This window comes from Marmota monax, unplaced genomic scaffold, assembly GCF_021218885.2.
Source record: "Marmota monax isolate L192 unplaced genomic scaffold, Marmota_monax_Labrador192_F-V1.1 WCK01_AAM20220418_F8-fsc00092, whole genome shotgun sequence".
Classification (NCBI taxonomy): domain Eukaryota; kingdom Metazoa; phylum Chordata; class Mammalia; order Rodentia; family Sciuridae; genus Marmota; species Marmota monax.
In genome coordinates, this window is record NW_026692583.1 from 1,091,303 (window position 1) to 1,107,219 (window position 15,917).

The 15,917-nt window shown below is 46.0% G+C and overlaps 1 protein-coding gene across 3 annotated transcripts in view; it reads right to left on the reverse strand.

The window, feature by feature from the left end:
• Positions 1-13,395, reverse strand: part of Atp6v0a2 (ATPase H+ transporting V0 subunit a2) — a 34,131-nt gene extending 20,736 nt beyond the window's left edge. The window contains exons 1-7 of one of the 3 annotated variants that reach the window (XM_046446025.2): positions 13,087-13,395; positions 9,184-9,262; positions 6,502-6,599; positions 4,771-4,908; positions 4,095-4,183; positions 2,425-2,551; positions 560-642 (exon numbers count right to left, since the gene is read on the reverse strand). In XM_046446025.2, coding sequence (XP_046301981.1) covers positions 560-642; positions 2,425-2,551; positions 4,095-4,183; positions 4,771-4,908; positions 6,502-6,599; positions 9,184-9,262; positions 13,087-13,203 — 731 coding nt within the window. In that variant the 5' untranslated portion in view covers positions 13,204-13,395. The remainder of the gene's footprint in view (positions 1-559; positions 643-2,424; positions 2,552-4,094; positions 4,184-4,770; positions 4,909-6,501; positions 6,600-9,183; positions 9,263-13,086) is intronic. The other 2 variants (XM_058579787.1, XM_058579788.1) reach the window with 2 other exon arrangements.
• Between the last annotated feature and the right edge of the window lie 2,522 nt (positions 13,396-15,917).

The following is a 15,917-nucleotide window of genomic DNA, read 5'->3' on the forward strand; positions in this document are numbered from 1 at the left end:
CTCCAGCTAAATGCAACAGAAAGGCACAAAGTATGAAAACTTTGTGTGCAGTGGTGACACCTACAAAGTTAGCGACCCTGGAAAACTTAGCAAGACCCTGTCTCAAAGCCAAATAAAAAGGGTTATGAATGCAGCTCAGAAGTAAAGTGACTGTGAGTTTAATCCTCAACACACACAAAAAAAATTAATTTGATTCATTCCTCAACTGATCTGAAGCCTTGAGACCCTCAGGGGTGAGGGGGGGTGGTGCGCAGGAATTACCTCTGGGATCATAATTAACCTGATCTCTACTTTCAATTATCTTAAGTAATGTCCTGGCAAGACAGAAGACCAAGTGTCCTCTGTAGTCTATTCTCTGCCTCGTTTTCCCCACTGCTGTGCTTTCTATTGATCTTGCTGTTCAGGTGCTGAAGAGCTGGGCCTCACAACAATAGAGTCATGGAGCAGAGCCAGCAGCCTGCGCGCCCAGGGAAATGCTCTGAACTGCAGAGGGAGAGTGAAGGGAAGCCAGCAGGTGCTGCACCTCAAGAAATTAATGGCATGAAGGGCTTCCTCTTACCAATCACATATCTTCTTGACCTTATGGCCAATCTGCTCTCCCCAGAAGGATATCAAGAACACGTACCATTTTATGACTTCTCCCTACAAAGAGCAATAGACCCGTCAGTTCTGTGCATGTAGCTGGGAATCGTGGCAGCTCCCGCTGTCAGAGTCCATTCACTCACTCAGCGGCATCATGCCTCATGGTTTGCAGACTCCAGAACTGCCAATTCACCCACTCACTACAACATGCCCAAGTGACACATGCAGCGCCTTCATTTATCTGCAGAGCAGCAAAAAAAAATGGTAGGACCTGATGCCTACGTGACCAAGGAGCTCCAGCAGGTGACAAGTGCCTTCTCAGCTCAGCTCAAACCATAACCAAGTGTCCTCTGCAGTCTATTCTCTGCCTCGTTTTCCCCACTGCTGTGCTTTCTACTGATCTTGCTTACTCAAGATGCTCACTCAAGCTCCCAAGCACAAGAAGGCTGTGATGTGTCTTGCTAGAAACACGTGAGAGAAGCTGTGAGAGATGGGCTCTGGGACACAGGCCGAATGTGAATGAATCAGGAACACATATTAAACAAGGAGAAACAAATAAAATCAAGTCATAGGCTGACCAGCCGAGGAAGTGCTGGGCTCAGAGGCTCACAGAAATTCAACTTGAATTTCCCTAGGAGCAATAATTCCAAATTTGGTAGTTTGGTGTTTTGCTAAACATAATTAGTGCAAATAATGAGAATAAACCATATTTACAGATTTTCAATTACAGAATAAACATAATTAGTGCAAATAATGAGAATAAACCATATTTACAGATTTTCAATTACAGAATAGAATTTCAATAGAATTACAGAATTCTATTAACTGCTTCAGGAGGGCTGGGGATACAGCTCTGTGCAAGAGTGCTTCTCGAGTGCATAAAGTGCGATCCCCAACCCAGAAAAAAAAACTGATAGGCATTTTACCTATTAGCCGAGCACTTCAATAGGCGCTAAGGCCTGAGCAGTGAGTTCGACACAAAAACCCAACCAGGAGAGCAGGAGCTGAGGCTCAGGCCACAGCTAGGGGCGTGATGATGAAAGGCTGCATGTGCCAGGGGAGGCGAGTGCTGAGGAGGAGACAGGGAGGAGTGTGGTGCACAACCCTAAACAGGATGGGCAAGGGGCACCCCAGGCCATTCCACCAGAGTGTACAAAAATGAGACAGATGAGGGAGTGAACTGTGGGGACTGGGGCAGGGAGGTCTCTGCAAACAGAGGGAAGAGCGTAAGCAGACGCACATTCAGGAGAAGGGGCCTGGACAGGTGAGAGCAGGAACAGGGCAGTCAGGGATGTGACAAGGCCCACACACCATGCTGCAGGAAGCCACTGGAGGGTCCCACATAGGGAGTGAAATGAGCTGACAGAGACCATTCTGGAAACTGGAGGAGGACAGTGAGAGGATGAGTGAAGGGAGGAAGCTGCTCCAACACAGAGGTGAGAAAGGTGTGGCAGGTGACCCGACCAGAATGGTGGCAGGGCAGGGGAAGAAGTAGCCAGACTCCCCTGTATCTAAAAGGCAGGGTCACCAGATCGGTGGATGGTTTTGAGTAAGAGATGAGAAGAGTCAGAATGGCCCCAAGGTTTCTGGCTACTCAGACTGAGAAAATAGAGCTGTCGTTTGCTGAAAAGGGGGTCTATGAGGTGTCAAGAGGAAGAGTAGGACTCCAGTTTGAAGCACAAGGACAACACAGGGCAGACAGATCTAAGCCTGGAGCTCTGCAAGGGGGATTCACACCCCTAAAACATGGGATCTCCATGAAGAGTGTCCCGCACTTTGTTCTGCACCTCCAGCTCGCTGTGGGTCTGCCATTGCTAGAAGGTGGTCATGACATTTACTCACTGTTTCGGGGTCTTCCAGGGACTCATCCAGTTCTGCATAGGTCACGATGGTATACCCTTTGCAGACCCTCCATAGCATTTTTTCAAATGCATCAACTTTTCCTTGATGAATTAGGCCAGACACAAACCTGAGACAATGAAGATGACCCATGGTCAACTAGAAGCAATGAATGTTCTCAAACTGCCTTCAAAGGATGAAGACCTCTGTCTCTGGCAAAAAGGCAGAGCCATCTGAAAGCCCTTCAACTGCAAAACATCTCAAATGCCAACAAAATATTTCTGAAACACCCTTTTAAAAGGATAGCTCAGCCTACAACAAAGGGAAACTCTTGGAATCCAAAACTTAAGACAGGATGTTCTACCTGTCAAGATGCATTCTACTGGGCTGGGGTCATGGCTCAGTGAGCACTTGCCTAGCATGCATGAGGCACTGGGTTCAATCCTCAGCACCACATAAAAATAAAATAAAGGTATTGTGTCCACCTACAACTAAAAATATATATATGAAAAAAAGAAATGCTTGATACTGATGCAGGACCTTATGGCCTCGTGTTTAATGCCAGCACAAGAAACAGGGACAGGCACTGGGTCCAGATGAGGCAAGGAGATGGCCCTGATCCCCACTAGAGCTGGGACTTCTTGCCCAAAGGGCTACATTTCAGTGAATGTGGACTAGAAAATAATCCATCTCATAAAGGAGCCTACAAATAAATTTATTTTTTCAGCTTTGGCTCTAAACGGAGAAAGGTTTTCCCTGGGAATTTGTACCTAAAGGTTTAGAATTCAGTCAGGTTTGTGGCTTAAGTTCACATTATTTCCAAATTCAAAAAAAAAACAAATCAACCAGTCCAACAGTGGTGCACCACTGTAATCCAGTGACTCGGGAGGCTGAGGCAGGAAGATCCCAAGTGTGAAGCCAGCCTCAGCAACTCAGCAAGACCCTCAGCAACTTTGTGAGACCCTGTATCAAATAAAACCTCAACTAAGGACTGGGGAGATAGCTCAGTATTAAAGACCCTGGGTTCAATCCCCAGTACCAAAAATAAATAAATAATCAATTTTTAAAAACCCATGCTAAAAAAACCAACATATACGATTCCAGGTTGGTAGAACACTCCAAGGCACCCAACAAATGGAAAAACAAACTCTCTCTGGAGGAATGGATTCTCAGACTAAACCTCACTGAACAACTTCAGATAAGGAACTGAGGAATCTTCATTAAAAAAAAAATAAAACTACAAACAACACAAGGAAACAAGGTGCTATTAGTTTAAGTAGGCAGAAAGAACAAACAGCAAAAAGAGACCCTGAAAGCAGGATTAATAAAAAAATTAACCAGCTCAGTTTAGCCCCTACATTTCCCCCAACAGTACTCAATGCTTCAGTGGCCAATTACTTCCTGCTTACAGGAGGAACACTGAGCAACATAACTTAATCATCTCCAACCTATTACACCAAAGGAAGAAATTTCCATCATAATAAGTTACAAGCCATAACAGCTGAGTCGCTCAGCTCGACCAGGACAGGGGCACTGTGTCTTCCTAAACAGACCTTCACCTTCACCTTCACTCAGTCACAGGTTTTAGAACAAATGGTCCCATTCATCCATTCTATGGCTCAGTGGTAGAGCCTTCTACAAGAAGGGCTTGACACACAGTCGCCATCACCTACCCCAGCTTTGCCCCCAGCCTCTGCATGCTGCTGTAGTCCAGCAAAGAGTCGTTCTCCAGAGACGGGAATTCCTCATAGGTGGGTTCAAACTGGAAAGACACAGAGCCAAGTGCATCTCAGCAGGAGGACATAGGTTAGGCTTCCAGGTAAGTTTCTATGACACACCCCAAGATAACTCAGATGCATAACTCAGCTCTGACAAGTGAAAAGGTAATTTCCCACCCTCTATTTGTAAGCCACTTGAAGACATGTACATTAAACAATTCTTCCTTTACTCTTAATAATTTAGAAAAACTAAATTGTAGAGTCCAACTTCTGCTCCACCATTTCTCAAGATTATAAAGATTTTTTTTAAAACGGAAAACATTTGATAAATAAGAAGCACTATTATTGTTAAAACCAACCAAGACAGGAAAAGGCCTATAAAGCTTTGTTTGATGTCATATAATCCAAATGAAAAATATAGCTAAGGAGGCTAGGGCCATAGCTCAGTGGTAGAGCACTTGCCTAGCATGTGAACAGCCCTGGGTTCCATCCCCAGTACTGCAAAATCGAAAGCAAGCAAGCCAAGATTAAAGTTCATCACTTACATCTAGATGAAGTGATGACAAAGCCCACAACCTCACGGAGAACTGATTTTCACAAACGAAGTATACTTCCACCCCCCTCTCCCTACCTCGACATTTCGCTTAACGAAGGTTTTAGTCACTCGCAGCATGTGAGTATACTCGATCAGTTCAAGCAGGTTCTTCCTCAGTTTCTCCTTGTTCTTGGTGACTTCTCTCAGTTCGACCTCAAGCTTCTGCAACTGCTCCTATGAGAACACAGCGGTCACTCAGGTGTATGTGTGAGCTTAAGAGCCACCACTCAGCAGTACGGCCCCGCTCCCATGCAGCGCAACCCTCCCAAGCATACCAAAGCCAGGGGGGTTAAAAGCCAGAGTTTACCTACATGTGACAGGGACATGAAACAATGACTTTAAAGGTGCCTTGTTTACTCTCTCCTATTAGTTGACGTACTTCCTATGAAGTACTTCAACTAATGACTCAATAGGTGAGGCTGTCAGCCTCTCCTCGACCTCAGGCCCAGACACTTCTGCTTTTTCTCCGTCTGCTTATCCACTACCAGACATCAAGTCTATGTTTCCTTTTATATGCAACACAGGACAATTTTGGGTCAACCTTCATAAACATACAGTCTCCTAGTCTTCAGCTTAAAAGTTTCCATGCATCTATACTTAGCACAATTAAGTGGACATAAGAATTCTTGAGAATGACTCTTTAATAATTATTTATATACAAAGCATCCTTATCAATACATATTTATTGAAATAATCTATAAAAAGAGTCAGTGAAGGGCTGGGTTATGGCTCAGTGGTAGAGCGTTGGCCTTGCACGTGTGAGGAACTGGGTCTGATCCTCAGACCACACAAAAATAAAAGGTATTGTGTCCATCTACAACTAAAAATATATATTTTTAAAAAAAGTCAATGAAAACTTGTATTCAAACATTAACATACTACACTCATTATTTGAACTCTACCTTATAAAAACTATAAATAGTGACTGATACGTTTGTAATCATATCATCACCAACCTACCCAACAGGCCAAACCAGATGACTGCTCTCTGCCCACCAGACTACGTCACTCTCTCTGAAGTCCATTAGTGCCAAGGGATAAACGACTTCCTCCCAGACAGATAGACCCAGCAGCTGCCGATGCAATGGCTTCAGCTGCACCACGCTCACTGCTCTGAGAGCAAGGACAAGCCGGCCTATTTCTCAGCTCAAAAAATGACAGACGGAAACCTCAGTAGGTAATTCACAGCAGGAGACAGTTTGATCCCCCAGCCCAAGCCACTCATCTAGGTGAGGGCATTCGGTCTCCTGCCCACCTGCAGTGATCAACCACCTCTGAACACCAGGGCAGGGAGCCCAGAAGGGAGGGCACAGGCCCAGAGCAGCGGCCACTGGTGGGAGGAGGGGCATGCCAGGCCTGGATAATCCCCCATGAACTTCCTGAAACACCACGTGGCAGAGCGGATGGCCTAATTCTCCCTAGCCTCTGTTCACCAGCACTGAAAATTCATGAAACAAAACTGAACTTCAGTTAAAACTTATCACAGACAGGGCTGGGGTTGTGGCTCAGGGGCAGAGAGCTTGCCTATCACTTGAGAGGCACTGGTCCTCAGCGCCACATAAAAATAAATAAAAGTATTGTGTCCATCCGCAACTAAAAATATAAAAAATAAAAATAAATGTATCACAATGTACTAGTGAGGGTTAAAATTATCCTTTAATTTTCACCCCACAGTTTTGAGGAAAAAAGGCAGAAAACATAAGACAATAGGAGTAAGTGACAGGCAGCGGGAGCGCTACACCTCCACAGCATCTTCAGGAGCCTTACCTGCATTTCCAGAACCTGTTTTGGAGGGGGTGCAGGAGGACTGACCTCTCCCTCAGGCAGGGGTATATTAGCTCTAGTAATTTCCTGCACCAGATACACTGTGAAAATAATGGTTAAACCAATTAGATACAAACACTTACTAAAATACGCTTCAGTCAGAACACTGCAAATTCCAACCTTCCCAATGTACAAATATCTTGACTGTTCGAACTGATCTATGAGTCATTCTTTACAACTTTGTCCAAAGATCTGCAAAATAATGCTGCCTAGAGAGACCGGCAAAATAAACAATAATCTGGATAAACATTTGCTAAAGTTCCCCCAATTATTTTCATTTCCCAAACCAAAATAAGGAGCCTCTGAGGCCCTGAACCTATAGAATGCAGTGATAGGCCTGTGATAGTCCCCCCAGAGCCAGCAGCGTGGCTCTCTGCAGGGGTGCTTGGGAGGAGAGTCATGACCTCTGGCAGCAGATCCACCCAGGAGACGGGCAGAGGCAGGCTCTCCGCACCTCCCCACAAGCCTGGCTGCCATGGGTTGAGGCCCTCGGTCTACCTCACTGCTGAGTTAAAAATTAGATTTGTGGAACTAAACACCAGCCAAAATTCACTGGCTTTCTTTAGTTCATATTTTCAACTCCATGAAGAGGCCTTTTCCTTAGGATAGAAGTCACAATACCCGCCAAACTCATCAGCAGGTGCGGTATTTTGGAAAGGAAGGAAATGGAGAGGGGAGGAAGGAAGGGAGAAAGGAGGAAAAAAGCAAATATATGTTACCAGAAAGATAGTAAAAAAAAGTTTTGGGTTTAAGAGGTTTCTAAAGATAGATGCAAACTGTTTAAACCAACTTATTACTCAATTAACTTGAGCATTCATTTTTTTATTGTTTCAAGCCTGCGATATTTTTTAAACAGTTTAGCTACAGGAAGTCCTAGACATGTCTAATGCATCATGACCTTTGCCCTGCCTTTAAAAACCTCATTCCCAAATTATAACCTGTCCAGTGACTCATGTGGTCTCACTCTAACGTACAGGATCAACACAGGTCACCAGGACCTCAAGCAAGATACGAAGGAACAAATTTCAGGTAACTAAAAGTTTTTCTTAAAGCTAAAATCCCCAATTGAAAAAAATCCACAATAATAATCAGCTACTACAAATTATTCCAAAAGTCATGTTCTTCCAGGCCCCATGGTTTTTGTTCATACTGTTAAAATTGAGTTTTGTACTTTAGTCAACTGTCACTTTTCCCCTCTCAGTTTGACTCGATGACTATTTCAGGCTAACTTTTTGTTGCTGTTTGTTTGGTACCAGGAATTGAACCCAAGGGTGCTTAACCACTGAGCCACATCCCCATCCATTTTTTATATTTTATTTAGAGAGAGGGTCTCACTGAGTTACTCAGGCCCTCACTAAGTTGCTGAGAGGCTGGCTTCGAACTCATGATCCTCTTGCCTCGGCCTCCCAAACTGCTGAGATTATAGGCAAGTGCCACCATGCCCAGCTATCTGGCTAAAATCTTAAAGATAAAAACAGCAGCCTTGGGCTACTGAAATGTGACAGTTAAAAGCACTAATTTAGCGAGGTGTGGTAGCACATGACTATTATCCCAGAGACTCTGGAGGTTAAAGCAGGAGGATCAAAAGTTTGAGACCAGCCTCAGCAACTTGGTGAGGCCCTAAGCAACTTAACAAGATCCTGTCTCAAAATAAAAAATATTTTTAAAAAGGAGAGTTGGGACCAGTCGTGGTGGTACATACCTGTAACCCAGCAGCTCAGGAGTTTGGGAAGGAGGATCGAGAGTTCAATGCCAGCCTCAACAAAAGTAAGGTGCTAAGCTATTCAGTAAGACCCTATCTCTAAACAAAATACAAAATAGGGTGGGGGATGTAACTCAGTGGTAGAGTACCTGAGTTCAATCCCTGTGCCCCCCCCCTCAAAAAAAAGGGAGGGGGGAGTTGGGTGGGGCTGGGGATGTGGCTCAGTGGTTAAGCACCCCTGGGTTCAATCACTGGTAGAAAAGAACAGAGGCAAGGGAGGCCTAATCTAACCTCTTCCCAAAGGAAGCCCAGAGAAAATGAAAGGGATTATCAAACAAGCTACCTGTCACTTCTTTGTGTCCCTGTATCTCAACATGGTTTTAAATTAAGTAATATATTAACATATATGCAGCATTAGGTTATTAAAAAACTATGAAGTGCTGGTTAAATAAATCATGGCACGTTAATACAGAGAAATTCTATGTAGTCATAAAAAATGATGGGTCACTCAATGTTTGTAGACATCAAGATGTTACATCGAGTGCTATTAAGCAGAAGACAAGGCTGAAAAAAAATAACCTGCCCATTATCATGTAAGTCCTTACTTTCATAGACATATAATAAAAAGAATGGAAAAATAACATAACTACATAATAGTGATTACCTCTGACTTATAAAATATGAACAATTTCATTCTTCCCTTCTGCTTGTCTATATTTTCTAACTTTTCTAAAATGAACAAGGTTTACTTACATAAAAATAATTATGTGGGCTGGGCTGTATCTCAGTGGCATTGCACATGTGAGGCACTGGGTTTGATCCTCAGCACCACTTAAATAAATAAAATAAAGGCATCCTGTCCATCTACAACTACAATAATACTTATCATCACATAAGTTATTAAAAATGGAAAATACACTTACCCAATATTCGTTCTAGTTCTTCACATCTCTTCACCTCACCAACAAATTTTCTTTGAAAAGAACTTACATTCTGGTTGAGCTGAGGAAAAGATAAAAATTTTGCTTTGAATTTCTAAAATTTAAAGGTAAATTTTTTTTTTCTTTTACTTATTCATCTTTACTTGGGAGCGGGGTTCAGGGACTCAAGCATGCTAAGCACGTACTCTATCATGGAGCCAGCCCCTAAATTTTTAGAATAAAATATTACTGGCAAGGTTTTGGGGGAAAATACACTCACAAATATTACTGAACCAGAATATAAGCTGCCCTGACTTTTTTGGACAGTGATTTGGCAACTGTTGATCAAGAAATGCCTGAAATATCCCTTGGCCTAGAATTATCCCGCAAAGAAATTTAACTTCAGGGGAAAAAAAATTGATAAACAAAATTTTTTAGAAACACCAACCTTAAGGATAGAGAAAACACACTAACCTAAAAATCCAACAATAAAAAATTGAAAAAGAAATAGGTTATCTCTAAACCATGGAAAATGACTCAGCAATAAAAGGGAACAATCCCAATACACGACAACACGGATGACTTGAGAAACAGTGGAAGTAGCCAGGCACAGCAGGACACTCGCTGCAGGATCCTCTTTATGTGACACATCCAGAATGGGCATAACCAAATGGGCACCTGGACTGGGGGCAGGAGTAAAGACTGACTGTGTGTGGATATGAGGGGTCTTATGGGGAAAGAGTGTTCTGAAACTGGACTGTGTCAATGGCTGCATGAGTTGCTTTCTAAAAAATCAATGCATAGTATTCGTGAAACAGGTGCATTTTGTGATAGGCCTCAATAAAGCTGCACACAAATCACAGCTCAGCCACACAACTGGTAACTATGCACTTATTAAAACTGTTGTGTTAAATGACCAGGTATTTGATATTAAGAAATTATTACTAAAGTATTCAGGCATGATAATGGTCTTGGGGCTGGGATTTTTAAGAATCCTTATCTTTTGAGGTATTGACTGAAATCATATGGCCTGAATGTATAGGGATCTGGTCCAGCAGGGATGAAGGTGGGAGGCTAAAGTAAGCGGCCACTAGTCCACATTGTGGGTACACAGGGGTCCCAGTGCTCTTCATTCTGCTGAGCTTCTTATAACACAAAGCTTAAAACAATAAAAAAATTGTAAAAATTATTTAATAAAATTAGTAAATTAAATCTGATTTGTATATGTAAAAAGCATATTAAAGATATTTCCCCAGGCCAGTTGTGGTTGTTCACGCCTATAATCCCAGCAGTTCAGGAGGCTAAGACAGGAGGATTGTAATTTCAAAGCCAGCCTCCTCAATTTAGCAAGGCCTTAAGCAACCCAGTGAGACCCTATCTCTAAATAAAACATAAAAATAGGCTGGGGATGTGGCTCAGCAGTTAAGCGCCCCTGGGTTCAATCCCCAGTATCAAAAATTAGAATCACCCAGAAGAAAGATAAAATTCCATTTCACTTCTGTTTATCAACTCTCATTCACTTCTGGAGGTCATACTAAGCTAAAGTAACCATGTCCAAGTTCCTCATGAATCAGATGTCAACCTGTTTCTACAGGTCTGAGAGCTGGAGTAGGAAGCCATGTATCAAGCTGGCTAGATGGACACTACTTCTCAGGTTCATTTTTCTTTCTTAACTTTAAATGAACTTTACAATTCTACAAAGAGCAGAATCTGTGTGACCAGGCACACTTCTGTGGCAATGGTACAAACACAACTGGATTTGGCACACCACTGCAGCTACTTGCATAGACTTCTATCCTATTGCGTGGGTCATGTTACAAAATCTGGAAGGCTTTTTCTTTTAGGATGGCAGTTACTCTTGATTCAAAGCTAATGGGATGAAGTACATTTTCCTTTCTTCTTCATACTGGGGGCTGAACCCAGGGCTGCTTAACCACAGAACTAGATCCCCAGTTCTTTTTGTTATGTTGAGGCACAGTTATGCTAAGTTATTGAGGCTAGCTTCAAACTTGGAATTCTCCTGCCTCCGCCTCCCCAGTCTCTAGGCATAAAGTACATTTTAACACAGATTCCTTCCAAGACCGCATTTAACCTAGAAAGCCAGGCAGAAGAGACCTGTGCTGTGTGTACTCATACCTCCACTGTGGACCTTGGGCTCCAGCAGCTACAGGACTGAACAGGAGCACTGCTCTTAGCAAGGACCCTTACAACAGGGAGCCACCTCAGCTCCCAGACCCCTACCCTAGCTGCACAACATTTTTTTCTCCAGGTCTACACCTGGTTGTTGCTACTGATGTCCTTAACCTGCTGGCTTCCCTTCATGAGAGTTACTGAAAAAAAGCCTAAGTGAACCAGAAAGCAGTGGTATCAGTGACTCCACACAGTGAATGCAAAGTTGGTCAGAAACACCAAAAAGAGGTGAGAAGAGCTGGGATGGGCTGTTGGCACCCACAAAGCACACGGAAAACCTAGCACCACACAGGTCTCAGCACAGAATCTTAAGTTTTATTTTCCTTCTGAAAAAAATGGAACAGACTTTCTTTTTCTTTCACTGACTCTGAGTATACAGTCTATGACCTCATGTAACACTGAATGAAACCTGAATCTCTATGGCGATTAGAGCATTTGTTCAAAGCCCTACGAATGAATTATGGTAAGTGCTCTGCTTTGAGTCCTAAGAGGGCGGAACAAATCTACCTGAAAAGCAATCTGTTACCCTTGCAGCGGCTGCCCAGCCCTGCCACCTTATGGCACTGTGCCTGCCAGGTGAGCAGGTACCATTTGCTGACGCCCAAGTGGCTCCAGGAATGAGGATGAGCACTGCACTTTGCCTTCAGCCTCATCTGTCACTCACCTGTCACTGCTGTTGCAACCATATTATGGGTCCAACCCAGGGATCCCTGATATCAGATCCTGGGTTGGGGCATTCCCTTGTGAAATTAAGAAAAAAAACAAAAACAAGAAACACAAGATGAAAATGATAGCTCAACAATGGTGTTTGCCTGAGTGAATTTCAGTTCCACCAGAATGAGGTCCTGCTTAACAGTCTCACTTCCACCCTCTGTTCATTTCCTCCATAGAGAAGTGCTCATAAGAAGAGTGTATTTTATTCTGTCTCCTCCCCGGACTGTGAGCTCCAAGAACACGGGATTTTGGCTGCCTTGCTCACGCTGGATCAGCACCAAAAACTGCCTGCACATAGCAGGCACTCAATAAAAGCTTGTTCATTCATTCAACAAACGCCTATTAGTGCCAACAAATGCCAAGGGCTGTGCTAAGGCTTGGGGAATGAGAACAAGTCAGGCAAGGTCCTCACCCTCCGAGGCTGGCAGTCCATGGTGGAGACAAACAATAAACAAATAAGTGGACGCACAAACAAGTGTTTCTTATTACTGGTCGCGGAGACGGCGTCCAGATGCTGACTGGGTCCAAGTCCTCAAACAGCCACCGTGTGTGCATCGCCACACCAGGCAACCAAGGAGGCGAAACCCTCTCCTCCAGGAACAGGTACCCTGGAGGGTCGGCGCCCTTCCTGTCCCCTGCACTGAGCACCCCTTTCCCCAGCTCCTTCCGTTCGGGTTCAATCCAAAGGCCACCCCCTCAGAAAGGCCTTCCTTGCCCATCCCTTCAAAATCGCCTCCCACCGAGTCTCGCCGCACCGTCCCTCACTCTGCGGCAGAAGGTCTTCTGACTTCGTGTCCCCCAACCCGTAAGTTCCCAAAGGGCTCCCCGAGCCTCGGCCGGACTGCTCCGCCCGCCGGGGCACCGGGCAGCGAGTCCCCAGGCGCGGAGGGCTGCGGGAGACCCCAACTGGCCACGCAGAGCCGCCGCGCGGAGCTCCGGCGGCCGGTGGGCCTGGGCGGCCCGGCGCGGGGCTGCGGGCGGAAGCCGGGCGGCGACACTCACGTCTCGGAACTGGACCAGGCCCTTCTCACCCAGCGCGCTGAGGCACTCGTAGGCCGTGCCCGACTGCAGGAAGAGCTGCGCCAGGCACATGGGCTCGCTCCGGAACAGGGACCCCATGGCGGGCGGCCCGCGCCCGGAGGGGCCCGGCGGGGCCCGGCGAAGGCGGCGGCTCCGGCCCCGCGGGCGCTCACGGTCAGCCGGGGCAGCCCGGGCCTCCAGCTTCTCCTGCGGCCTGGCCGCGGCCGGGGACCATGGGCTCAGTTGCAGCGGCCGCCCGCGTCCTGCCACCGCGGCCGCCGCTCCAGCTGCCGCCGGCGCGCAGCGAGGCCCCGCCCCCGCGCCGTAGCCGGTTCCGGTTCCGCCCCCGCGGTCTGGCCAATGGACAACCAGGGTTGCGGCCGCCGGCCGACCAATGGAAACCCGGAGTTATGGCCGCCCGCCCCCGCCAGCTGGCCAATGGGGAGCCGGAGTTCGGCCGTGCGCCGCTCCCGCAGGACGCACCGGCTCGACCTCGGCGAGGGCTACCGGCGCGTGGCCGCTCGCCCCGCTCCTTAGGCGTTTTGTTGGCGAGTCTTGTCTTTAGCGTGGCTTAAAGCTCGCCCGCCTCAGGGACTCGTTCTGTGGTCCTGAGTGAAGTAACGGGGGTGGGGGGCGGCCGTTGTCACATCCTTAGAACAGCCCCACCAACCCAGACAGCTTCCTCCGGCTCGGGGCGCCGGCAGTCCCCTTCCCACTCGCCCAGCCGGGTCACCGCCGCACGGCCTCGTCCGGAGGAGGCGCCAGCCCTGGATGTGTGCTATTCGTGGATTTAGGCGGTGCTCGAGTGCGGCCCCTGCGATCCCGCCCGCCCCTCGCGAGCCTGCACGCAGCAGCGACGTGGTAGCTGGGACACAAGGCGAACGTCTGATGCGACTCTGCTTGGAGCTGTGGCTCTCTCACTGCATTGGGAATGAAATCCAAACTTCGTACCCAGACCAGCGAGAGCCCGCCAGAGCCGGCCCTAACCCTCTTCTCCCACCGCCTGCCCTGGACGCTGTTAGCTCAGCCACAGCCGCCTTCTTGCTCTTCCCAGGTCGATACCCTTGAACTCGGCGGTCCCTTCGATCCCTCCGCCTGGAATACCCGCGCTCCGGACCTCCTTGACGCTGGTTGGTTCCGGGCCAGTTCAAATGGACCCTGCTCTGAGAAGCTGTCCCTAGCCCCAAAGATAGCCCTCTCCCTCCCCATTACATCCCTGTTTATCCAGCACCTCGAATTATCATCCTGCCCGCACGTTTACTCCACTAAAGTGGAAGCACCACAGACCAGACCATTGTCCCAGTCACTTGGTGTCCCCAGGATGCAGCACACAGTAGCCATATTCAATTAAAAAAAAAAAAATCTTCTTTTAATGCTGCGGATCGAACCCAGAGCCTAAGCACTAGCTCTACCACTAGCTACACCGCAGCATTCATGAACACATAAACTTAGAAAAGTAAACACCACGTAGGAGGCATCCCAGGTCCCCCTTATACTGAAGTACGTTTTCGCTAACAAAGCCCACAAAATAAGCTAAGTTATTTGTCATTTGGAAATCAATTATTCATAAATATCTTAAGTCCTGGGCTGGGGTTTTGGTTCAGCAGTAGAGCACTCACCTAGAATGTACCAGGCGCTGGGTTCAATCCTCAGCACTACATAAAAATAAATAAAACTATTGTGTCCAACTATAAAAATTAAAAAATTTTTTAAGAATAAATATCTTAAATCCTAAATTGGCTATACTAACACCATGGAAAGACCCACCCCCACTGGGTATTTCCTTCATCTGCCCCAGACCGCTATCACTTCATCCTCCAGAGATCAAATCAGAAAAAGAGAGGTAGAGAGAGAGGAACCCTGTGTCCCTACAACCTAAAACAAATAGTGTGCCTGGGGAAAAAAAAAAATCCTTCATTAGTTATATTACTATGGATTAGGAATACAACTGTAACATCAAATCCAAAGTTTCACAAGTATTAAGTTGGTAATTCTATTTAAGGAAACATTAAAACAGTACAGATGATACTCTGGTAAGGGTCTTGAACTCAAACAGCTGAAGTGACAGGCCATACTCCAGTCCCATGGTCCAGTAGTGACCAGACTCCTAAGTCAGCTCCACCTTAGGGTTGAGTGAAAGCCCAGCAGCACCACCCAGTAGAATCTGCCATCTTGCTTAAAAATTGCAACCTGTGTCATTGGTGGGCTTATCCTCCCATTTGAAAGCTTTGGATTGGAAGTTTTGAAAATTCCTAGGCAGGAAGTCTGCAGGGACCACGCAAAGGCACATTTCTCCTGGTGCAGGAAGGTCAAGAAGCATTAGGAGCTCAATAAAGAAGTGTAAAAGGGAAGACACTTTCAAAATTAGAATTTTTCAAGTGTGCAAAATCCATCTGAAACACTACTGAGGGGGATTACCTGGCACACACAAAAAAGTGACATACCATGTGGCTATTGCAGGGTACTGGGTAGATGCCCATCCCTCCACTGTATCAAGCTGAATGTCCCCTTTTGAACTAGGAAGAACTGTTTTTCATCAAAAACTATATTTATTTATTGGGTGCTGGGGATTGAACCCAGGGGTGCTTAACCTCTGAGCCCCAGCCCACCCACTTTTTTTTGAGACAATCTTACTAAGATGCTTAGGGCCTTGCAAAGTTGCTAAGAAAAACCATTTTATTTTTTATGTAAAAATAAACCCCATGACTCCCATAGCCAATCGTATTTGAATTTTTAAAATTTTTTTTAGTTGTAGATGGATACAATATCTTTATTTATTTTATTGGTGCTGAGGATCAAAAGCAGGGCCTCAT